Source organism: Salvelinus fontinalis, chromosome 17 (genome assembly GCF_029448725.1).
Source record: "Salvelinus fontinalis isolate EN_2023a chromosome 17, ASM2944872v1, whole genome shotgun sequence".
NCBI classification, from domain to species: Eukaryota; Metazoa; Chordata; class Actinopteri; order Salmoniformes; family Salmonidae; genus Salvelinus; species Salvelinus fontinalis.
In genome coordinates this window covers 25,696,755-25,720,991 of record NC_074681.1, presented here as the reverse complement: position 1 = coordinate 25,720,991, position 24,237 = coordinate 25,696,755, and the positions used below count along the sequence as shown (strand labels likewise).

Here is a 24,237-nt window from a genome sequence, read left to right as displayed (position 1 = left end):
TATACTTCAGTATTCCATCGTAACATCTGACAAAAATTTATAAAGACACTGAAGCAGCAAACTTTGTGGAAGTTAATATTTGTGTCATTCTCAAAACTTTTGGCCACGACTGTATATAGTCTTAATTCATTCCTACTTAGATTTGTGTGTATTGTGTATATGTTGTGTAATTGTAACGGGTGTCCTCCTCCTCTTCAGACGAAGAGGAGGAGTAGGGATTTGACCAAAACGCAGCGTATGTGGAATCCATATAGATTTATTTACAGACAAAGACGAAAACACGAAAAACACTTGAAGAAACAAAATAAACGATGTAGACAGACCTGACTTGAGAACTTAGAATAGACGAAGAACGCACGAACAGGAACAGACTACATACATGAACGAACAAACCGAAACAGCCCCGTGTGGTACACAGACTCGGAAGACAATCACCCACAAACAAACAGTGTGAACAGCCAACCTATATATGGTTCTCAATCAGAGGAAAACGTCAAACACCTGTCCCTGATTGAGAACCATATAAGGCTAATTACAAGTGACCTAAACATAGAAACACAAAACATAGAATGCCCACCCCAACTCACGCCCTGACCAACTAAACACATACAAAAATAACATAAAACAGGTCAGGAACGTGACAGTAATTTGTTACATATTACTTGTTAGAAATTACTGCACTGTCTGAGCTAGAAGCACAAGCATTTCGCTACACCCACAATAACATCCGCTATTCACCTGTACTGTATGTGACCAATAAAATTTGATTTGGATAGTGGATAGAGTGGATAGACTTTATATAGACTTTTGAACTAAAACAAATATTTTACAGATGGGATTCACACCTCAATGATGGCCCAGTTGGGTATACCAGCAGCAGGTTGTGAGGGTAGAAGCGGGTTGCTAATGCTAAGGTATTGTTGTAATGTTATATGAATCATAATTTGAAGTTATGTATGATCTACTAACTGCAGTACGAAAATGTATGCACTCACTACTGTAAGTCGCTCTGTATAAGAGCGTCTGCTAAACTACCACAATGTAAAATGGGAGCTTTGGATTCAGCAGCAAGGGCTTTTGACCGTCTGTTCCACAAAATGGAACCAGATAAACAAGCAAGTATGTTTGACCTGTAAAGCAGCATTTGATTTCAGCAACAGATTTGACGCTACAGTACCTCTCGCAGGTGGCTGCAGACAAGCATGCTTCAGAGGCTGGGTGTAACCACTCCCCTATAATCCACATCCCAACCCAAAGCCACTAGGTCCTCATTGGGAAGTCTCAGGTCCACGTCACAGTTTGGTTTGGTATAAAAAGGCTTCCAGGAACATCTATTCATGTCTGCTAGCTATGTTACAGCCTGCCATCTTGTACAGCAGGGAGTAAGTAGCCTGTTTCAGTAAATCTAGACGCCTGTGTTACTGCAGGACTGTTTGCATTTACATTGATGAGTGGTATATTGGCAGCTGATGAGTAAAGAGTGAAGGTAAGAGAACTGTCTTAACAATTGTTAAAGTTTCTCCTAAAAATGTAATGAAGTAATGGGCAAAAGTCAAATCGATATTCCTGTAAAACATGTACATTCAATGTGCCGTTTTGGGTACATTGGGTACACAACATTTATTTATCGCATAGAACTTTGAAAGTAATTTGACAGGTTTTGCTATTATTGTCTTAATCATGTTTTGCTAGCTTATTACATATTTACTAAAATATGCATTTTGCCATTTAGTTTGTATCCTCCATCTTCATTTTAATTCAAGAAGGACTTTGCAGTACTGTTGATCAACAATGAAGAAATGGATATTAGGATCAGTATTAACATGGATGTTCCTTCCACATCTGAGGGGAGATAATTTAGTGGAAGATGTTGACGTTCAAGCGGGTAAATACATTTTATACATTTTTATGTATTGCAATTAATGATAATTATCAACATTGCCTGCAATTTCTGACTAATATTACTACTGTACACAGGCCTATAATGTCAATATTGTCATATTAATGCAGATTTATAAAGACTGGTTTTGATGTCGGTAGCCAGCGAGGTGAATCACGTGGTGGGTAATATTTCTTCTTTCCTTGATTCCAGGCTGTAGCACAGCATCAAACGACCTGGTTTACATAATCGACGGTTCCTCCAGTGTGGGCACTCCAGACTTTGACTTGGCCAAACGATGGCTGGTCAATATCACCAGAGGCTTTGACGTGAGCTCTCGTCACACCCAGGTGGGCGTGGTCCAGTACAGCGATACGCCCCGTCTGGAGATTCCGCTGGGAAAACACCTGAGCAGCCAGGAACTGGTCGGCGCCATAAACACCATCGGCTACCTGGGGGGCAACACCCAGACGGGCAGGGCCATCAAATTTGCCACGCAGCACGTCTTCCCGTTCTCCAACCGCACGCAGCCTGCCAGGAACCGCATTGCTGTGGTGCTGACGGATGGCCGTAGCCAGGACGACGTGGTGGACGCGGCCGTGGAAGCCAAGGCCCAGAATATTATCCTGTTCGCTGTGGGCGTGGGCAACGAGATCACCAACTCCGAGCTGGTGTCCATGGCCAACAAGCCCCCCTCTACATATGTTCTCTACGCTGAGGACTACAGCTCCATCGCTAACATCCGAGACGCCATGGAGCAGAAGCTGTGTGAGGGTGAGTCTGGGATCCTGAGGCTAATGATAGCTTAGATAGCTTATTTTGAGACTTTTCCATAATGCAGCATGTGTCATGAACCTCCAAGATGAAATAACAGTGGTCTAAACTAACTTGCTCTCTATGTCTGTCTGTCTCTCTCTCTCAGAGTCTGTGTGCCCAATGCAGATCCCTGGAACAGCCAATGTAAAGGGATTTGAGCTGCTGTCTAGAATGCAGATCGACATGAAAGCAAAGAAAGTCCAGGGCTCGCTGATGTCAGAGACTTCCTACTTGCTTAGCCCCCGACTGGACCTCACCGACAGCACCAGGTAGGGGGACTGACCGTTTATATACACACACACACACACACACACACACACACACACACACACACACACACACACACACACACTCTGACAGTAAACTCCTTACAGCTCACATGAGATTTCTGTAACACACTTCTACATAAAGTATAACCCCTTTTTATTGATCCTCTAGGGCCATCTTCCCTGAGGGTCTGCCTCCCTCCTATGTGTTTGTGGCCACTCTACGCCTGAAGAGCCCCACCAACCATGTGAAGTTGGACCTGATCAGAGTGCTCTCTCAGGACGGGCTGAAACAGTTCGCTGTGACCCTCAATGGACTGGACAAGTCTGTCACCTTCACCAGCACAACCACCAGTATCAACAAGAAAGAACAGTGTGTCATTTTCAATGACAGAGGAATTAAGGTCTATAGAAACACACTGACATAACGACCCCCAACACCTTTGGACTGGTTTCCTGGACACATATTAATCCTAGTGCTGGACTAAAACGCATGTTAAATGTGTCTGGGGAAACCAGCTCTTTATGTTTTGAAATGGTAGTTACCTACTCAGCAAGTTTTACTTTTTCTACAGAGACTCTTTGACTCAGAGTGGCACCAGTTGAAGCTGCTTGTTAAACCCAGACGTATCATCTGTTACCTGGACGACATGCAGATAGAGGAGCAGCTACTAGAACCTGTATTTCCCATCTACATCAAAGGAAAGATACAGGTCGCCAAGAAGGTCAAGATGGAAGCAACTGTTCCTGTGAGTAACAATGGGTGTTGGGCAAACTTGAAGAAATGCAACAACCATATATGTACAAATAATGGTTTGCTTTCATTTTAAAGGAGCTTCTATATTTGGATGAACTTTTTTACTATAATGACACAGTAACATAACTATGTTCGTCTTGTAATCCTTCTTTAGATCGAGATACAAAAACTGAGGCTTTACTGCAATCCCGAGCAAAGTGAGAATGAGACAGCGTGTGAAATATACTCTGTGGTGAGTGTAATGATACTGTCATAATTTACTTCCACATGTCACTGAAGGTTTCTGTTGAAAGCGGGGGGGGCCAACGATAATTTAATCTTCATATCATTATCTCTCTATGTTTATTTCTATACAGGAGGATGACAGGGTGAGTATGCTTGTTGGTTGTCTATCTTTACATTACATTGTAATTATTACATTACATTTGTAGACTTGTTGGGTTGTTCCTGTTATATTAAATGGTTTTCTGCTCCCAGTGTCCTCTGGACAGACAACCTGCAGCAGTGGAGAGCTGTCACTGCCCTCAGGGGAAACCTGGGTCTCCTGGTCTTCCTGGGCCTATGGTGATAATTAAATCATAAATAATTCAACCATAAATTGATTGAGAGATGTATGACCAAACAGCTGTACAGACAAAATGCCAACTCCATCAGATGGATGACTTTATGTAAATCTCTAGTTCATAGCTTGTCAATTTGAACCCTGTAGGGCTTCCGAGGTGAGAAAGGGAGGGAGGGGCCACCTGGCCCTGACGGTAAGCCTGTGAGTACTGGCTATCTATCTTAAATATATCTAATTTCAAAACACGAGGATCAATCATACAGTATGGTGATTCTGATGAATTGTTGCTCATTTTCTTTGTGAAGGGGAAGCCAGGTGAACGTGGAATACCAGGAGAACCCGGGAAGAATGGGAACAATGTGAGTGAAATATATGTCACTACAATTTCTGCATTTTGCTGATTATACTTACTGCCACTGTGTTTGTAATGTTGGTTTCATTATTCAACTTAGGGCAAAGCGGGCATACCAGGGCATAAGGGCGAAGCAGGACTTAATGGGGCCAAAGTAAGCATCATGAGATAGGTTCACAATATACTGTAACAAATCATTTTCATATCACATAACTCTTTGTATGGCTCATCATGTTAGGTTAGATTACTTGTTAGATATTACTGCATGGTCGGAACTAGAAGCACAAGCATTTCTCTACACTCGCATTAACATCTGCTAACCATGTGTATGTGACAAATTACATTTTATTTGATCTTGCTATTAGATCTAAAGGCCCCAGGCCTAAACCATGTTACTGTAGTTTTGAATTCAGGTCATGTCTTTGTGATTGAGCTGATTCATCCTGGCTGCAGGGTGACACGGGAGCACCAGGCCTTGAAGGCAGACCTGGCCCTCCAGGACCTACGGTGAGTCATGACCCTTTAATGAAGTGTAATTATAGAGACACACACACACACACGGCTGTGGGAGCAGCCCAGCGTAATAGGCAGACTACCAAGCAGGTGCAAGTAGTGTAGACATGAATGATAAAAACAAAATGCCAATATCCAGTTTAATTTAGTGCTTGTAGACGATAGACGTATTCTCAGACTACCTTAATAACACACTACATACTCAGAGGTAGTCAGGTCTCAAAGACCATGTAATGGTGGTGGTGCCAATGGACAAGGGTTTTAAAAGACTGTTTCCATTGTAGGGACCTGAGAGACAGCTTAAATTGGAGGCCACAGGAATTCCAGGAGAAAAGGTAAGAGACAAACTTTTTCAGAAATATTTTATGGCAATTGAATGTAGTGCTATATTTTGTTGACTCTTTAATTCAGACATTTTCATATGTACAGGGAAGTCCAGGTGAAGCAGGAGCTCAGGGACCACCAGGGGAGCATGGACCACATGTAAGCTTGTATACACCTATTATGTATGCTGACCTTCATGTTCATATCTGTGTAAGGTGTGGAACTGTCTGGTAATCAACAGCATTTTCTTCATCACTGTATGAGAAGTGCTATTTATCCTGTACTAGGGTTGGGCGATATCTAAGGAGACCTCTTCTACGATATATTGTGATATCCGATGTAATAATTTTGCACCGTTAATGACTAGATACTTCCAGACTGCAATTTTTGTGCTTATTTTTTATATTAAAGTCACATTCTCATTAAATAACCTCAGTATGGTGAAAAAAATTACGCTTAGTTGATTCATTTAGTGTTAATTTTCAACATATACTGTAGATACACCCTAAAACTGAACAGTTTTTTTATTTGTAAAGTTCAAATAGAGTAGTCTTGCACTTAACGCCAATATAAAATATCACAATATTTGATTTAATCATGTTGGCCCAACCCTATTCTCTCCAACAAAACATCCAATGACAACAGTACAGTATCAGTTTGCTTGTTGGTCAGAGGGAAGTCCAGGGTTACTATACAGCATTTTATAACTGAAATTATGTTGTTTTTCTGTGCAGGGGGACACAGGGCCAGTAGGAAAGGATGGTTTTGTTGGACCAGCTGGAGTGAAGGTGAGCTGAGATTTCATTTCACATACTTTCATAAACAAGTGATACGTCTGTAGGCGATGGCAGATGTGACAAGCAAGGGACTGTGAGCTCAGTGACATCTTGTTCGAGATGATCTTCTATCTTGGAACATCTGTGGGTTTTGGGGGAGGGGGTTTCAGAGGGAATATTTGTGGTTAATCTTTCCTTTTCCTTTAGAGTTGGTGGTTCCATAGGAGGAGGTTTGAAATGTTAGAGTTTCACTCATAGTTCTATATTAAGACACTTCCACAAGCTAGTCTAGGTGGCGGAAAGTCTACATAAGCTATTTCTAGAGTTGAGATGGTGGGTGCAGGAGGTAGGAACATTGTTAGTTCACTTGTAAACATTGACTAAAGTATATTTGATGTTCTTTGCTTTGGTTGGAAAGAACAGGAAGCAGGTTACCCAGATTTGAACTGTATATATGTTCAGTTCTTTTTTTTTTTTTTTTTTAATGAATGGGGATAATTTCATTACCCCATTTGTGGATAATTACTTTTTTAGCTACACCCTATAACCCTGTTTAATTAGATGTTGAACTGATGATGCTTTCAACTACATACTGTAATGCAGGCTATATTTAATGAATACTCATATGCCGATCAGTACCTAGTAAACTAGCCTTAGACTTAAGAGGTTTATTTTTCCTGAGGGAACTTTGTGGTGTGTGCGCTGGATCTGTAGTGGATCTAGGAGATCCAGGGACACAAAGGATCGTTTCAGCTTCCAGTAGTAGTATGTGTAACCTGGCTCGCTGCCTGGCGTGAGTTTGGTGTTCTATAATGAGGGGTGAGCGCTGCAGAGCGGAGCGTGGCTTCTGTTCCTGCAATCTATTTTCAGAGCTCTGCATCTGCCCCAGCATCTGTTTATCGCCCAGGGAACATGTCCCTTCCTTTTGGAGTGGTGGAAATTAGTGACACCCTACCATTTACCGGTTTATTAAACTATGCACACTTACCCGTAAAGTAGCTTTGATAAAGGTCTTGGCTTAGTAAGATGTTTGTTGTCATCTTGCAATTGGAGAAGGAACGGTTTTGTGAGGGATGTGACATTTGCGCATTGTAACCATGAAAAGTACAAGTGAAACCTCAAACTGGTTTGCTGAAATTGTAAAACACCAGGGATGCCACCATTTGATTTAACTGTAAAAATCTCCTGTACACAGATAATATTTATCTTGTTGGAGTGACAGATTATTTTGAGTGTAGTTTGTAATTGCAGTGAGTCACTGTCATGGCTAATGGTGATCCTCTCACTCAAATTCATTGAATAAATACTTTTTTTGGAACTCCTTGGCTTATTATCAGCTAAATGTGTCCTAAATATGTATTTTTTTATTTAAAAAAAATCCCAACCTTCCCTCTCATTTTGGATTAGAAGCCAAGGTCCCCAAATAATTCTTCAAGCAAAACCCCAGCTTTTCCAGCCCAGCTCCCCATCCCCAGCCTGCTGGTCTGGATCCAGTGCATGATTAACTAACCGACTGGTTTGATGTGGTGGCCCAGATGAAAGCCTGTTCATTGGGTTGGGTTTTCACAGTGCGGCATGGCGCTGCAGCGGGCTTGGCTGCTGCACTCTGTAATCACGGCCCTGAAGCTCACAGGACACAGCAGCTGTAAAAACCAGCCACACCATACTTTATATGTCGGAGAGGTTTGGTTTAACCAGCGAACTTGCCTTGACAACAATAGGAAAAAAAGTCTATCAGTACCAGGCTACACTTGGATCAAAATGCACAGGAATGTTTTGAGACGCATGCATAAAATTCAATGTAAACTTGAATGAAAGTTACATGTCAGATGAAGTCTCATAAAGTTTTGGGTAATTGCTATCCTAGATGAGTAAAAATGGTTGTGTGGAAATCATTTCCTAGTTTTAAGTTACAAAGGATTCCTGTTGTAATTCAGAAAACAGCTTGGTGTGAGGTCCTGTATCAAATAAGTTCTCGTGATTTTTCATGCACGGGAAGGAACAATGTTCTGCCGCATGTGGAATGGAGTGTTCCAAGCAGGATGACTATTCTGCTCTTGCTTTTGAGGCTGTGCCTTACTCTAAAGCATGGCAACTTCAATCCTGTCCCTGGAGAGCTAGCCCTCCTATAGGTTTTCAATCTAACCCCAGTTGTAACTAACATGATTCAGATTATCAACCAGCTAATTATTAGAATCAGCAGAGAGGAAGAGGCAAGGCGACAGGGATAACTGGGCCCAACATATGTTTTCTCCAGCAGGTGCAGTTTCTTTGTTTCACTCAAGGAGTTTTTGTACGGAGTTCAATGAGAGAGTGTTGAATTTGGTTAACAAAAAATGTAATGGTTTATTTGCTACGTGTGGCTTATTTGATTGAATAGAAGTTGCGTAATGCTTAGGTTGTTATGAGTATACTGATATAAGTAGGTCACGTGACATCTGGCAACTTTGAGAAAAAACACTTTATCGGAGTTGTGCCTGTTGTTCACGCGCGTCTCTGCCCTCTCATTTGCTAGAATGGTCTTGCCTCCTCCCGACTGCTTTCCATTTTTGAAGATATTTGTTTAAATTGTTAGAGCGGTCACTGGGGTATCTGGTTAATATAATGGATAATCTGTGGAATCAAGTGCGCTAGATTAGGGTTGGATTGAAAACCTACAAGAGGCTAGCTCTCCAGGAACATGGCTAGAGAGCCCTGCTTTAGAGTAAGGCACAGCCTCAAAAGCAAGAGAAGAATACTAATTTTTGCACAATCTTGCCTAAACATCCATGTCAAATAGAATGCTTCATTCCACACGGGGAGCAACATTGTTCCTTCCTGTGCATGAAAAATCACAATACTTTGAAGAGAGAAATCTTGGAAGAAGTACCTAAGTGACTCATGCTCAATCAAGTTTTGACCATGATGTGTGATTGATGTGATATACATTGGCATTTTCAACACTCTTTCAGACTTTCATTTTGCATAACCAACTTTTTACATTAAAATAGATAGATTCTGTGTATCGACATGAAAGGTTAAGTTGATGACTGACTTGTGTGAACTTTGCAATTAACACACATTTAAGGTTACACAATTAAAACACAGCTGATTACAGAACATGTTCATTCTGTATGTGAGTACAGTAATCAATGCTATATTTAAAACACAATTCAACAAGAACACAATTCAACATCCAACACCCTTTTTACTAAGAATGTTCCAAAATAGGATTCCAGGGTCTTAAAAATGTAACTAATGTCTTGTAATTTGGTGAATCGCATGAGTAATTGTGATATAGTATACAGTATTCATTATAGCATTTTTGGGTGCTATGTAATTTGAGATTTTGATAACAGGGTTTTTCTTGATTTCCTGCCTTGGTTGCAGTTTTAATTTCTGAGCTTTTATGTAATTGAACGTGCATTGTTGCAAAGATGTAGAACACTAAATAGACTAATTGTAGTTAGCGTGGCTAAAACTGAAGAGCATTCAATAAGTTTGACAGTAGATACTAACTCCTTTTCTAGATAACATCTCCCACACTGTGTTGGTTGCACATTTTGAAAGCCATAATCAACACTTGTCATCCTCAATATTTACAGCCATTACAGTTTTAACATGTATTTTTATAAGATCATACAGACCTCTTATGTTGCTAATGATAGGCTCTTTGTCGCACGTGTGCCTGTTAGATGTTCAGGAAGGCAAAGCACTTCAAAAGCAGCCCTCCGTGTGTCAGGACCTATAAACCCACAGCTTTCCCTGCTTACCTCCTTTATCATTGAAATCTTGACTGAGCAGCGTGTACTGTGGTCTGTGGTTTATATTATAAACCTATGTTGGAGGTGTATGAGTGTTTGAGAAGGATCGTCTCTTCTCTCGTGCACTCTGTTCTACTCCTGCAGTCTACACTCACCTTGGAAAATGAATAGTGTGTATGTTGTGTTAGTGAGGATTTAAAACACATTTTTTGTTAAGAGGGACTTTTGTTAAGAGTGATAGTTTTAAACCTCACTGACGGGGTATGGAAACCCCCAACTTGAGGCGATCATCTGTCTCAAAGCTCAATGGATATTTTCACATGTTACAGTAGCTATTTCAGAGTATATCAAGTATGTGAATATCATAGTTCTGTTTTATTATGTTTAGGGTGAGAAAGGAGACTTTGGGGTTCATGGTGGTGGTGGACAGATTGGAGTTCCGGTGAGTCTTCATTGTTCAAATGAAACGTTATTTCTTAATAAAAGCTGGACACATTCACTAAGCCGGTCCATTTACTCATCATCCTCATCCTCATCCACTCCTATGTATTCTACTACCTGCTCCCTTTAAACGATCATGTCAACTATGTTTTTCCAATATACATTAAAACCATGGATCATTTATAAAGTCACCTAAAATGACATTAAGGACTTTTAACTCAAAATAGTCATGGAGTTTGCGTAGATTTTTCTCCAAATGTGGTGTTCATCCAACCACAGTGTTTGCTAACTCCAGGATCGGTCATGTCAACTATGTTGACACTTTTTTTGGATAGTCCATCTGTAGATAGTCTGTAGAGTATCAGTAACATTTCAACTAACTATCCACTATCCCTAGCTCTAGCTCTAACCCTAAACTTAACCCTCTTGCCCTAACCTTTATTCTAAACTTTACCCTAACCGTAAACTTAGCAAGCAATTGCTTATCAACAGATAGTCAGTTGCTTATCAGCAGGTGGTTTGTTGATAGTATGCCCATCTGTATAGCAACTACAGATGGATTATCCAACCAGGATCCAGACTTGGTGTATATATGACCCCATGATCCACACTTGGTGTATAGAAAACTATTTATATGATTAAACATAAGAACATGTCTAAGCTTATTTGTCTATGCTTATCATCTGACAGAAAAATTAAAATACAGATTGTTCTTATTTTATGTGTTAAATCATTCTCCCTACCCTGTCCACAAAAAAAATAATTTTAAGCCACATTTCCTCCTTGTCCACAATAGGAGCATGAAAACCTTGAGTAATATATACAGCGAATGTTTTAGTGTGGTACTGTGGCCCCTGGCCAGAATCTGAACCAGCTGGCTGAGGAAGCACCAATAACCACCCCCATCTGCGTAGGGTCTTTGGGTTAAACCTTTCACTAAAAATAATTTTGACCAATTGCTAAAAAGACCTGATAGCATCTGTGTGTAATCCATATGTAGCCTACATCCACAAACTACCTTGTTTCTACTAAAGAAGATACATTTTTTGATCTCTAACAACCTTCATTTCCTTTTTTCAAACCATAGAAATATTATGAGAACCACTATGATGTAATAATCAGTCTCCTCTTTCATAGTCTTTGGAAATACTGCGTACAGTGCCTTCGGAAAGTATTCAGACCCCTTGACTTTTTCCACGTTTTGTTACGTTACAGCCTTATTCTAAAATGGACTAAATCGTTTTTCCCCCCCTCATCAATCTACACACAATAACCTATAATGACAAAGCAAAAACATTTTTATTTATTTTTGTAAATGTATAAAAAGAAAAACTGAGATTACCTTATTTACTTAAGTATTCAGACCGTTTGCTATGAGACTCGAAATTGAGCTCAGGTGCAACCTGTTTCCATTGATCGTCACTGAGATGTTTCTACAACTTGAATGGAGTCCACCTGTGGTAAATTCAATTGATTGGACATGATTTGGGAAGGCACATACCTGTCTATATAAGGTCCTACAGTTGACAGTGCATGTCAGAGCAAACACCAAGCCATGAGGTCAAAGGAATTGTCCGTAGAGCTCCGAGACAGGATTGTGTCAAGGCAATGATCTGGGGGAGGGTACCAAAACATTTCTGCAGCATTGAAGGTCCCCAGGAACACAGTGACCTCCATCATTCTTAAATTGAAGAAGTATGGAACCACCAAGACTCTTCCTAGAGCTGGCTGCCTGGCCAAACTGAGTAATCGGGGGAGAAGGGCCTTGGTCAGGGAGGACTCCGTTCCATTTTTTCCATTCCAGCCATCACAATGAACCCGTCATCCAATAGCTCCTCCCACCAGCCTCCACTGCTCCATTGAGTAAACAAGGTGTATGTGAGATCAAATGAATGACTAATGCAATAGTACACCTAGTCCTAGAGGCTAATCGAAAATACTTTAGTAACTACCAGTTCTCACCTCAGTGAGGTGGATGAGGTAAACATTGGGACGTTCTTTCCTGTTTTCAACCTATTTAAAGAGACCACTAAAAGGCCACCAGGTGGAGACAGACGATTATATTGACAACTGTATTTGTCTATCTGGTCTCTGTCTAATGCAATGCAAGCCTTGTTTTTTTAGAGCATTTCACAGACAACATTGCAATTTAAGCTGGTCTGTTTGAACATGGATACAGCAACTAATGTTCTTACCAAAAATAGCAAGAGGAGTTTGATAAATATTATACCAAGAAATATTGACCCCCCCCAAAAATGTACGAGTCTGTAGTCTGGCTCTCGCACAACATGAAACCCTATGGCTCGACATGTAGCTAATGTAGCCAGTGCCCTCGCATGCCATTTTCCAATCAAGCTCAAAGTATTTGAAAGAAAACAAATACTATTTGAACTTAGGTGTGGTGGCCAGTGCCCTCAGATGCCATTCTGCTGTGCCACTTTGCCCATAATTACAATGTTCCTGTTTATGGGGAAATCAAGTAAAATCTAACTGTGTTGAAAAATGAATGAAAGTCCTAATGAGCCAGTCAGCCAAGCCATCCTACAACTGTGACTTAAAATCCTGCAATGCATCACGAGGAGTAGAACTAACAGTTTATGTTGTCCTCTCTGCTAACTTTAATCATCATCATGGCTCCCTCCCTAAGTCCCATGAGTGTCATTACGTACTGTAGATAATGGGTGAAAGCTCTGACTGGCTGTAAACTAGGTTGATATTGTGGTCACCGCCAGCCGGGTAAACATGGGAACTGGAAATAGAAAGTGGGCCTCTAATTTCATGTGCACAATATCATCATCATCATCATCATGATACAGCTTTCTTCCAGTTTCCAGGATATTTCAAGAGCAGTAAGAGACCCTCAGCTGTGCTGAAATAGAGCTGTAGAAATTATACTGTACATGTTTATTGATATACAGTACCAGTCAAAAGTTGACACACCTACTCATCACAGGGTTTTCTTTATTTTTACTATTTTCTACATTGTAGAATAATAGTGAAGACATCAAAACTATTAAATAACACAAATGGAATCATGTAGTAATGAAAAAAGTGTTAAACAAATCAAAATATATTTTATATTTAAGATTCTTCAAAGTAAACACCCTTTGCTTTGATGACAGCGTTGTACACTCTTGGCATTCTCTCAACCAGCTTCATGTGATAGTCACCTGGAATGCATTACAATTACCAGGTGTGCCTTGTTAAAAGTTCATTTGTGGAATTTCTTTCCTTAATGCATTTGAGCCAATCAGTTGTGCTGTGACGAGCTAGGGGAAGTATACAGAAGATAGCCCAATTTGGTGAAAGACCAAGTCCATATTATGGCAAGAACAGCTCAAATAAGCAAAGAGAAATGACAGTACATCATTACTTTAGGACATGAATGTCAGTCAATCCGGAAAATGTAAAGAACTTTGAACGTTTCTTCAAGTGTAGTCGCAAAAAACATCAAGCGATATGATGAAACTGGCTCTCATGAGGACCGCCACAGGAATGGAAGACCCAGAGTTACCTCTGCTGCAGGGGATAAGTTCATTAGAGTTACCAGCCTCAGAAATTGCAGCCCAAATAAACGCTTCACAGAGTTCAAGTAACAGACACATATCAACTGTTCAGAGGAGACTTTGTGAATCAGGCCTTCATGGTTTAATTGCTGCAAAAAAACAACTACTAAAGGACACCAATAAGAAGAAGATAAGAAGATAAGAGCAATGGACATTAGACCGGTGGAAATTTGTCCTTCGATCTGATGAATCCAAATTTGAGATTTTTGGTTCCCAACAGCAGTGTCTTTGTGAGACGCAGAGTAGGTGAATGGATGATCTCCACATCTGTGGTTCCCACCGTGAAGCTTGGAGGGGGAGCTGTGATGGTGTGGAGGTGTCACACAATCACACTGTTGGTGATTTATTTAGAATTCAAGGTACACTTACACAGCATGGCTACCACAGAATTCTGCAGCGATACACCGTCCCATCAGATTTGGGCTGAGTGGGACTATCATTTGTTTTTCAACAGGACAATGACCCAACACACCTACAGGCTGTGCAAGGGCTATTTGACCAAGAAGGAGAGTGATGCATTAGATTACCTCCACAATCACCCAACCTCAACCCAATTGAGATGGTTTGGGATAAGTTGGACTGAAGAGTGAAAGAAAAGCAGTCAATAAGTGTTCAGCATATGTGGGAACTGCTTCAAGACTGTTGGAAAAGCATTCCAGGTGATGCTGGTTGAAAGAATGCCAAGAGTGTGCAATGCTGTCATTAAGGCAAAGGGTGGCTACTTTGAAGAATCTCAAATATATCAAATATATTTAGATTTGTTTAACACTTTTTTGGTTACTACATGATTCCATATGTGTTATTTCATAGTTTAGGTGTCTTCACCATTATTCTACAATGTAGAAAATAGTAAAAATAAAGAAAAACCCTTGAATGAATAGGTGTGTCCAAACTTTTGACTGGTACTGTAGATATTTGCCTTTGTTTTTTCATAGTTCTCCTGAGTGTGATATCTCTGTTTTTTCATGAACTTCATAGGGAATCCGAGGCCTTCCCGGGCAGATGGGGCCTGCTGGACCTCGGGTAATAAACAGATCAAACTTAGACAATATAATCCAGTAGTTGGCCATGGCGCAATCAATAACTTGGTTGGCTCACCCTCTGTGTCATCATGACATTCTCTTTGCCTCCTAAGACAGCAAATGACAAATTAAATATTCAGTGAAAGAGTAACTGCAAAACCTTGTGTGTTGAAAACAATGTAAAATGCACTTTTAATACATTTGATTTGACCTTGTTTTTACAAGGGGGAGAGAGGCCCACCCGGACAAGAGGGCCTGGTTGGACCAAAAGGACCTCAGGTAGGTGACGGATCGGACCTGAAAGTACAGTATGCTTGATGTTCATTACATATTTTCTTCTCTTTTCTTTTCACCCTTTTGAAAATGAAATAATTATTTTGCTGCTCCATAATGCTCCTCTGCAAAATTCAGAGTGAGATCCTTCACAAAATAGGAATGTACATGTAAGTAGGAACTGTACTTCACATTCAAGTGTCATTGCTGAACCTCAACTTTGCTGCCCTCAATTGGAATGTCAAGATATTGCAACTCTGTGGTTGAATTTAACTGAGGTTCTTCTATCAGACTTGTGGCTTACATGACAACTTTAGAAGAACTGAAAAGCCAATGAGGACAGAGGCAATTGTATTGTCATGTGATTTCAAATCATTCTCACCATTTTATTCACCAATTGTTTTCTGTGTATCTTTCAATTTGTTTTTGTCCCTATATCATTTGGTGTGATAAAAGTAACTATTTGCCTTACTTTTGATCTATAATAAAGTCTAGTCCTCAGAAAAAAAATCACATTATTTTCATGAAGTTAATTTCATTTTGCCTTACAGATGATTAAGCCATTGTTTTAAAAACGGAATTTTCACTCATGTACAGGGTCTTCAGGGTCCGATTGGTCCACCTGGAACTTATGGAATTGAAGGTTCAAAGGTAACTAGTGAACTCTTGCCGCTACTGCATTTCCCCTATCCTTAGTGAGTGTGTGAGTGTGTGAGTGTGTGTGTGTGTGTGTGTGTGTGTGTGTGTGTGTGTGTGTGTGTGTGTGTGTGTGTGTGTGTGTGTGTGTGTGTGTGTGTGTGTGTGTGTGTGTGTGTGTGTGTGTGTGTGTGTGTGTGTGTGTGTGTGTGTGTGTGTGTGTGTGTGTGTGTGCGTGCGCGTGCGTGTGTGTGTGTGTGTGAGCTGCATATACTTTGTCTGTGTATGTATTCTCTTATGTACATGTGCTTTTCGTGATGTAGTTTGTGTGTGTTCTGGGAGTGTTAATGTGTGTGTTAACACATCTCTACATGTGTAGGGGGCCAAAGGTGCGCGTGGATCAGAAGGACATCCTGGGACACCTGGACTGAATGTAGGTATTTTTCAGCTGTTTGGGGATAGGTGAAAGATGCTATACAGTTGAAGTCGGAAGTTTAAATACGCCTTAGCCAAAATACATTTAAACTCAGTAAAACTCCCTGTCTTAGGTCAGTTAGGATCACCACTTTATTTTAAGAATGTGAAATGTCAGAATAATAGCAGAGAGAATTATTTATTTCAGCTTTTATTTATTTCATCACATTCCCAGTGGGTCAGAGGTTTACATACACTCAATTAGTATTTGGTAGCATTGCCTTTAAATTATTTAACTTGGGTCAAACGTTTTGGGTAGCCTTCCACAAGCTTCCCACAATAAGTTGGGTGAATTTTGGCCCATTCCTCCTGACAGAGCTGGTGTAACTGAATCAGTTTTATAGGCCTCCTTGCTCGCACATGCTTTTTCAGTTCTGCCCACAAATTTTCTATGGGATTGAGGTCAGGGCTTTGTGATGGCCACTCCAATACCTTGACTTTGTTGTCCTTAAGCCATTTTGCCACAACTTTGGAAGTATGCTTTGGGTCATTGTCCATTTGGAAGACCCATTTGCAACCAAGCTTTAACTTCCTGACTGATGTCTTGAGATGTTGCTTCAATATATCCACATAATTTTCCTTCCTCCTGATGCCATCTATTTTATGAAGTGCACCAGTCCCTCCTGCAGCAAAGCACCCCACAACTTGATGCTGCCACCCCCGTGCTTCACGGTTGGGATGGTGTTCTTCGGCTTGCAAGCCTCCCCTTTTTCCTCCAAACATAACGATTGTCATTATGGCCAAACAGTTCTATTTTTGTTTCATCAGACCAGAGGACATTTCTCCAGAAAGTACGATCTTTGTCCACATGTGCAGTTGCAAACCGTAGTCTGGCTGTTTTATGACGGTTTTGGAGCTGTGGCGGGCTTTCAGGTTATGTCGACTCGTTTTACTGTGGATATAGATACTTTTGTACCTTTTTCCTCCAGCATCTTCACAAGGTCCTTTGCTGTTGTTCTGGGATTGATTTGCACTTTTTGCACCAAAATATGTTCATCTCTAGGAGACAGAACGTGTCTCCTTCCTGAGCGGTATGGCGGCTGTGTGGTCCCATGGTGTTTATACTTGCGTACTATTGTTTGTACAGATGAACGTGGTACCTTTTAGGCATTTGGAAATTGCTCCTTAAGGATGAACCAGACTTGTTAAGGTCTACAATTTGTAGCAAAGAGGCACTGGGTTTGAAAGCAGGCTTTGAAATACATCCACAGGTACACCTCCAATTGACTCAAATGATGTCAATTAGCCTATCAGAAGCTTCTAAAGCCATGACATCATTTTCTGGAATTTTCCAAGCTGTTTAAAGGCACAGTCAACTTAGTGAATGTAAACTTCTGACCGACTGGAATTGTGATACAGTGAAATAATCTGTCTGTAAACAATTGTTGGAAAAATTACTTGTGTCATGCAGAAAGTATATGTCCTAACTGAGTTTGTTAACAATACATTTGTGGAGTGGTTAAAAATTAATTTTAATGACTCCAACCTAAGTGTATGTGAACTTCTGACTTCAACTCTATATACAGTATTTTAGTACTGGTGGCTGCAAATGGGGTTTTTCCATACAGGATCCACCTCAGGCAGAAGACTTCGAATTGGGATATATCTCTCAGCATCATTATAACTCACAATACACATCATTATGTTTAACTGCTGTAGACCTATGGTTCATGTGCTTTTGACCTTGCGCCATTCAGTACTAACAAGTAGAAGTCCCCCGAGAATAAAATACCAATTGCACTACTGTACATGGAAAGGAAATAAGTAATGTTCTGTGTGTGTGGCTCATTTTGCCCTCTGTCACAAAGACGGAATCTACCTACTTGAATGTACAGTGCCTTGCAAAAGTATTCATCCCCCTTGCCATTTTTGCTATTTTGTTTCATTACAACCTGTAATTTAAAAGGATTTTCATTTGGATTTCATGTAATGGACATACACAAAATAATGGAAAAATGCTAAGGGGGAATACTTTCGCAAGCCGCTGTACATGTATGATTGTTATACAGTAGTGGAATTGTTATATTTTGTTGAAGCCATTATGAAGAATGGGTTTCCTGTTGATTCTCCAGGGAGTGGAGGGAGAGCAGGGGATTCAAGGGTTACCTGGTGACCGAGGACTGCCAGGGTTCAAAGGTCACAAGGTAATGAATTACAAAATGATAAACACGTTCACATATGCTTGATTCAGTAAGTACTTTCGTATAAACTACATTACAAAAGTAACTTAACTAGAGTAGAGTATGGCTTATTGGTTTATTAACTGTTATCAATTGGCGCAGCGGTCTAAATCAAATCAAATTGTATTTGTCACATGTGCACATTTTACAGTGAAATGCTTACTTACAAGCCCTGCATCTCAGTGCTAGAGGCGTCACTACAGACACCCTGGTTCAAATCCAAGCTGTATCACAACCGGCCGTGATTGAGAGTCCCATAGGGCAGCGCAAAATTGGCCCAGCGTCATCCGGGTTTATGTCCGGGTCATTGTGAAATAAGAATTTGTTCTTAACTGACTTGGCTAGTTAAATAAAGGTTTGATTTGTAAAAAATATATATCTAATAAAAAAAATCATATGACTGACTCGAGATAACATGTCTGTCATTGTTTTCAGGGGGAAACTGGTGAACCTGGTCCAAAAGGAAGCCAGGTATAATGCAATAAATCTGAAATGTATGTTATATTATGAGCAACAGCATTGAATGGTGTTTTTCATCCCTACCCTTACCCTCCTGTTTCTCCAGGGTGAGAGAGGCAACAATGGAGTTCCTGGGAACACTGGGGCAAACGTATGTAACATTTAACCTTTCACCTCTTAACTCTGTTTAGGAGGCATGCATCAATGATACTGTAACTAAAGGATATTCATACTGCCTTTTAGACCATCCATTTATTTCAGTGTTTTTATCCTCATGTTATGTATGATTGCCACTGCAGGGAGAAGCTGGACTCAAAGGAAGCAAAGGAGAGGTGAGTTTAATTAGTTTGATCTGATTAATTTCATCTTAGAGTTGATGTTCTACTTTATCCTTTCATTTGACATAGGTCGAAGTTCAATTTACAAGTGTAACTTCTCAGTTGTACACTGAGTAATTGAAAAGTACACCTATAGTACAGAAGGTGTATTTAGAAGACGATTTGTCCAATCATGCTAACATATAGAAACAAATTCTGATGAAGGGAAGGGAAATGTATCTAGTAGTCAGCTCTGCATTCTCTACTCTCTCATGAGAACCTCATGGTCTATGAAAACAAACAGACATACACTACTGTTCAAAAGTTTGGGGTCACTTAGAAGTGTCCTTGTTTTTGAAAGAAAATCCATTTCTTTCTTTGTCCATTTAAAATAACATCAAATTGATCAGAAATATAGTGTAGACATTGTTAATGTTGTAAATTACTATTGTAGATGGAAACGGCTGATTTTATTTTATAAAAAAAAAATATATATATATGGAATATCTACATAGGCGTACAGAGGCCCATTATCAGCAACCATCACTCCTGTGTTCCAATGGCACGTTGTGTTAGCTAATCCAAGTTTATCATTTTAAAAGGCTAATTGATCATTAGAAAACCCTTTTGCAATTATGTTAGCACAGCTGAAAACTGTTGTTCTGATTTAAAGAAGCAATAAAACTGGCCTTCATTAAACTAGCTGAGTATCTATAGCATCAGCATTTGTGGGTTCGATTACAGCCTCAAATTGGTCAGAAATAAAGACCTTTCTTCTGAAACTCGTCAGTCTATTCTTCCGAGAAATGAACGCTATACCATGTGAGAAATTGCCAAGAAACTGAAGATCTGGTACAACGCTGTGTACTACTCCCTTCACAGAACAAACTGTCTCTAACCAGAATAGAAAGAGTGGGAGGCCCCGGTGCACAACTGAGCAAGAAGACTAAGTACATTAGAGTATCTAGTTTGAGAAACAGACGCCTCACAAGTCCTCAACTGGCAGCTACATTAAATAATACCCTCAAAACACCAGTCTCAACATCAACAGTGAAGAGGCGACTCCGGGATGCTGGCCTTCTAGGCAGAGTTGCAAAGACAAAGCCATATCTCAGACTGGTCAATAAAAATTAAATATTAAGATGGGCAAAAGAACACAGACACTGTACAGAGGAAGATTGGGAAAAAGTGTTATGGACAGACGAATCGAAGTTTGAGTTGTTCGGATCACAAAGAAGAACATTTGTGAGACGCAGAAAAAATAAAAATATGCTGGAGGAGTGCCCGACGCCATCTGTCAAGCATGGTGGAGGCAATGTGATGGTCTGGGGGTGCTTTGGTGGTGGTAAAGTGGGAGAATTGTACAGGGTAAAAGGGATCTCAAAGAAGGAAGGCTATCACTCCATTTTGCAACGCCATGCCATACCCTGTGGACGGTGCTTAATTGGAGCCAATTTCCTCCCACAACAGGACAATGACCCAAAGTACAGCTTCAAACTGTGCAAAAACTATTTAGGGAAGAAGCAGTAAACTGGTATTCTGTCTATAATGGAGTGGCCAGCACAGTCACCGGCTCTCAACCCTATTGAGCAGTTGTGGGAGCAGCTTGACCGTATGGTACGTAAGTGCCCATCAAGCCAATCCAACTTGTGGGAGGTGCTTAGGAAACATGGGGTGAAATCTCTTCAGATTACCTCAACAAATTGACAACTAGAATGCCAAAGGTCTGCAAGGCTGTAATTTGTGCAAATAAAGGATTTTTTGGGACGAAAGCAAAGTTTGAAGGACACAATTATTATTTCAATTAAAAATCATTATTTATAAACTTATCATCTTGACCATATTTCCTATTCATTTTGCAACTAATTTCATGTATGTTTTCATTGAAAACAAGGACATTTCTAAGTGACCCCAAACTTTTGAATGGTAGTGTATGTGGTTTGGAAATTCCCCCTCCGTCTTCACATTGAACATATTTAATTAAATAAAAAAGATGTTGAACAGAATGACACCATCCTATGCAGACATTGCTTTCAATAGTCAAGTGAATTCAACAGACTGCTCTCTGTTTAATTGTTTGCATACTCGTATGTTTGCAAACATACAACAATACACCAACTGAATTAGCTGTGATGTTGTCCCCCACCAGAAAGGCCTATCAGGAGATACTGGAGCCAGAGGGCCGGAGGGGAAGAAGGGGGACGTGGGTCTGATGGGAGCTGCTGGGCCTCGCGGCTCTCCTGGACAAGATGGGTTACCAGGGCAACCAGGAGAGCTGGGATACCCAGGCAAACCTGTAAGTTGACCACATCTGTTCCTCTAGACTCGAGTCAAAGCCATTTGCCCGAAAATGTCAATAGAGTCATTACCAGCTCATTAACTACCAGCATACTGATGTGAATGTATTGCCTTTCAGGGGAAGCCACCAACTGATGACCACTTGATGATGCTTTGCGCTAATGTTCTTCGGAGTATGTTTCCTGCTATTTTATTTTATGCATAAGCATGACCATTATCTGTTGTATGGATTCTTGAAGATTTTTGGCTGTTAAAAATGATAAACTTCAAAATGCTTGCTAGGAATTTAGGCAATCATCCATTGTTTTGTTTTTTCACCAAGTGCACATATCCATGCCGTTTCAAAATAGTAACTATGTTGGTAACTGTAGGTCTATGCATACAGTAGTATCCTGTTGAACTATGTGTACAGCAGCACGCCTCTATCTAGTGAACCAATGCAGATTTCATTTCTGCAATTTGGTGACAAAGCGCATCCTCTGATATGTGCATGGTTTCATAATCCCTGTCTGGGCATGAGTCAGAACAAGTTGCTATTTTTGACACGTAACACTCTTGGAGAGATTACACAATAACATACTGACAGTAGCCATGAAAATTAGGATCTCGCTCCCAACTAAAGAAATGTCATAGAGTACATTGTTGCAATGTTCAGTAAGCCTATGTCAATACAGAAACAAGACTAGCTAGTATTGTGTGCTGCATACAGAACAAATGCTAATTTCCCCTATCCAGATCAGCTGCCGCAGCTCCTGGCGATGTTGGCATCAAAAAGTCAATGTGGGCAGTGTGAGACAGTGAAGGGGCCACCTGGTGAGCCAGGCCCTGCCGGCCCCAAGGGCCCCAGTGGAACGCCAGGGTACCCTGGCACGCCCGGTTTACAGGGTTACCCAGGACAGCCAGGCCGGATGGGACCTCATGGGCACAAAGGTAACACAGGGATTGACGGTCAAAGAATTTGACTTCAGTCTATGTAGTGCTGTTGATGTAAATTGCAATTCCATGGTTTTGGGATTAAGCAACCTTGCTGACTGTTTTTGCTATGCTTTTATGTGCAGGTGATATTGGACCAATGGGGTTAAAGGGGTCCAAAGGAGATGGAGACACAGGGTTGACAGGTCCTCCCGGCCCAGCAGGTAACAATCCCCCACTTCTTGTAGGAATGTTGAGTGATGCTATTCATGTTTTCACAAACAAATTTATACCTGTCATCTACAATTGAATACTGACCAACATACTGTCTGACCAATTGATTAACATGTGTAGGAGTCTGTAGATTGTCCCTGTGGCTGTCAGGGATATGTGATAAACAATTCCACTCTTCGTGTCTTTATCTTCCACCTCTGCAGGTCTCCAGGGGCCCAGAGGCAGTGACGGACACGGTGTCTCAGGGCCTCCAGGTGAACCAGGGAAGTCAGGAATTCCCGGCAGCCCAGGGAAGCGTGGCCCTCCTGGGGTCAATGGCGTATGTGACCCCACCTCCTGCTACCAGGCTATTCTCAGAGAGGAACGCTACAGCAAAGGACCCAACTTCTAGGTCTCACAAGGAAAGCAGGACATTTTAATTTGACATTTTGAGACTAACAAAGTCAAGGACTGCTCACTGAAAAATCAAGGGCTGCTGGAGTGAGTGAGTTAACCCTTTGTTTCATGTGGGATGATCCACTCAGACTTGAGATAAAGAAACAGAGGATATAGGGCAACAAAGTGACGCAAATTGGTATCCAGCCAAACAGGGTTGTTTAACACTGTCTTCAGGCCAGGGGTAATTCAGCGAACAGGCAGAAGTGATGAGGACAAGTGGTGATTAGGGATATTATTACCCATCACTGGCTCATAACATCCGAGTGACAATGTTGTTTTTACTGTCTATCAGTGTCAAGGAGGTATAGAAACTTACAATGAGAATTGCACTGCCTTAGTTAAACTACCTCTTTGTTGGATCCAAAGCATTAAACACGATCTGGAGTGACAGGTAGCAATTGTGAAAAAGTTTTCTCCCAAATGATTTACTGTATGTTCAAGAGCAACACTAGGAACATACGACTCTGCATCAGAAGTCTTTCACTTTAAAACTACTAGCTCTTCACTACAATGTATTTTTAAGTAAGTACTATATTTTTTATATGTAGAAATTACTTTTTTAATTCATTTATTTTCCTTTTCAATCAAGCTTGTTAGTCATTCATTTGCTTCACTTCTACGGGTATAAACATATTTATTGTCCTAGTCATCATAGATATGTTTATTGTTACACAACTTCTGCATTTTCCCCTCAGTGTTCAGAGAACCTCCTGCTGGAAGGAAACTAGCATGTCTACTGTCAGTATGCGTCGTCTGTCTGTAGTAACCATGAACACTTTTACCTGATTTAACTTCCATCTATCTTATTTTGAAAATCTTTTTTGAGTTCAATTTTTATTCTTCCCCACAATATGTTTTAATATATCAAATGGGCTATTTTGATACAGTTTGTAGTATACTTTTTAAATATTGTTGTCTTGTTACAATTGACTTTCTTATTTTGATTTCCACATTTCAAAACAAATGTATACATTTCTCCATGTATTTTCTTATCAGAGA

General features: G+C 40.5%; 1 protein-coding gene across 1 annotated transcript; it reads left to right on the top strand.

Annotated features, from left to right (window-relative positions):
• The first annotated feature begins 367 nt into the window (after nt 1–367).
• si:ch211-106n13.3 (vWFA and Collagen domain-containing protein) lies at nt 368–24,237 on the top strand. Its single transcript, XM_055866804.1, has 29 exons — nt 368–1,885; nt 2,093–2,653; nt 2,802–2,964; nt 3,134–3,365; nt 3,537–3,710; nt 3,873–3,950; nt 4,075–4,086; nt 4,196–4,282; nt 4,428–4,481; nt 4,586–4,639; nt 4,733–4,786; nt 5,086–5,139; nt 5,430–5,480; nt 5,575–5,628; nt 6,204–6,257; nt 10,377–10,430; nt 14,974–15,018; nt 15,243–15,296; nt 15,888–15,941; nt 16,306–16,359; nt 18,473–18,544; nt 19,016–19,051; nt 19,146–19,190; nt 19,339–19,371; nt 21,506–21,652; nt 21,773–21,827; nt 22,390–22,584; nt 22,713–22,790; nt 23,004–24,237. Exons 1-29 carry the CDS (start codon nt 1,792–1,794, stop codon nt 23,189–23,191), a joined length of 2,886 nt encoding a protein of 961 aa, XP_055722779.1. The 5' UTR covers nt 368–1,791; the 3' UTR covers nt 23,192–24,237.

Bases quoted from the DNA above. Each gene is read 5' to 3' on its own strand.
- si:ch211-106n13.3 (XM_055866804.1), top strand. From the start codon at position 1,792: ATGAAGAAATGGATATTAGGATCAGTATTAACATGGATGTTCCTTCCA. The intron at 5,481-5,574 runs GTAAGAGACAAA...TCATATGTACAG, and splicing joins CAGGAATTCCAGGAGAAAAG to GGAAGTCCAGGTGAAGCAGG. The intron at 22,791-23,003 runs GTAACAATCCCC...CCACCTCTGCAG, and splicing joins AGGTCCTCCCGGCCCAGCAG to GTCTCCAGGGGCCCAGAGGC.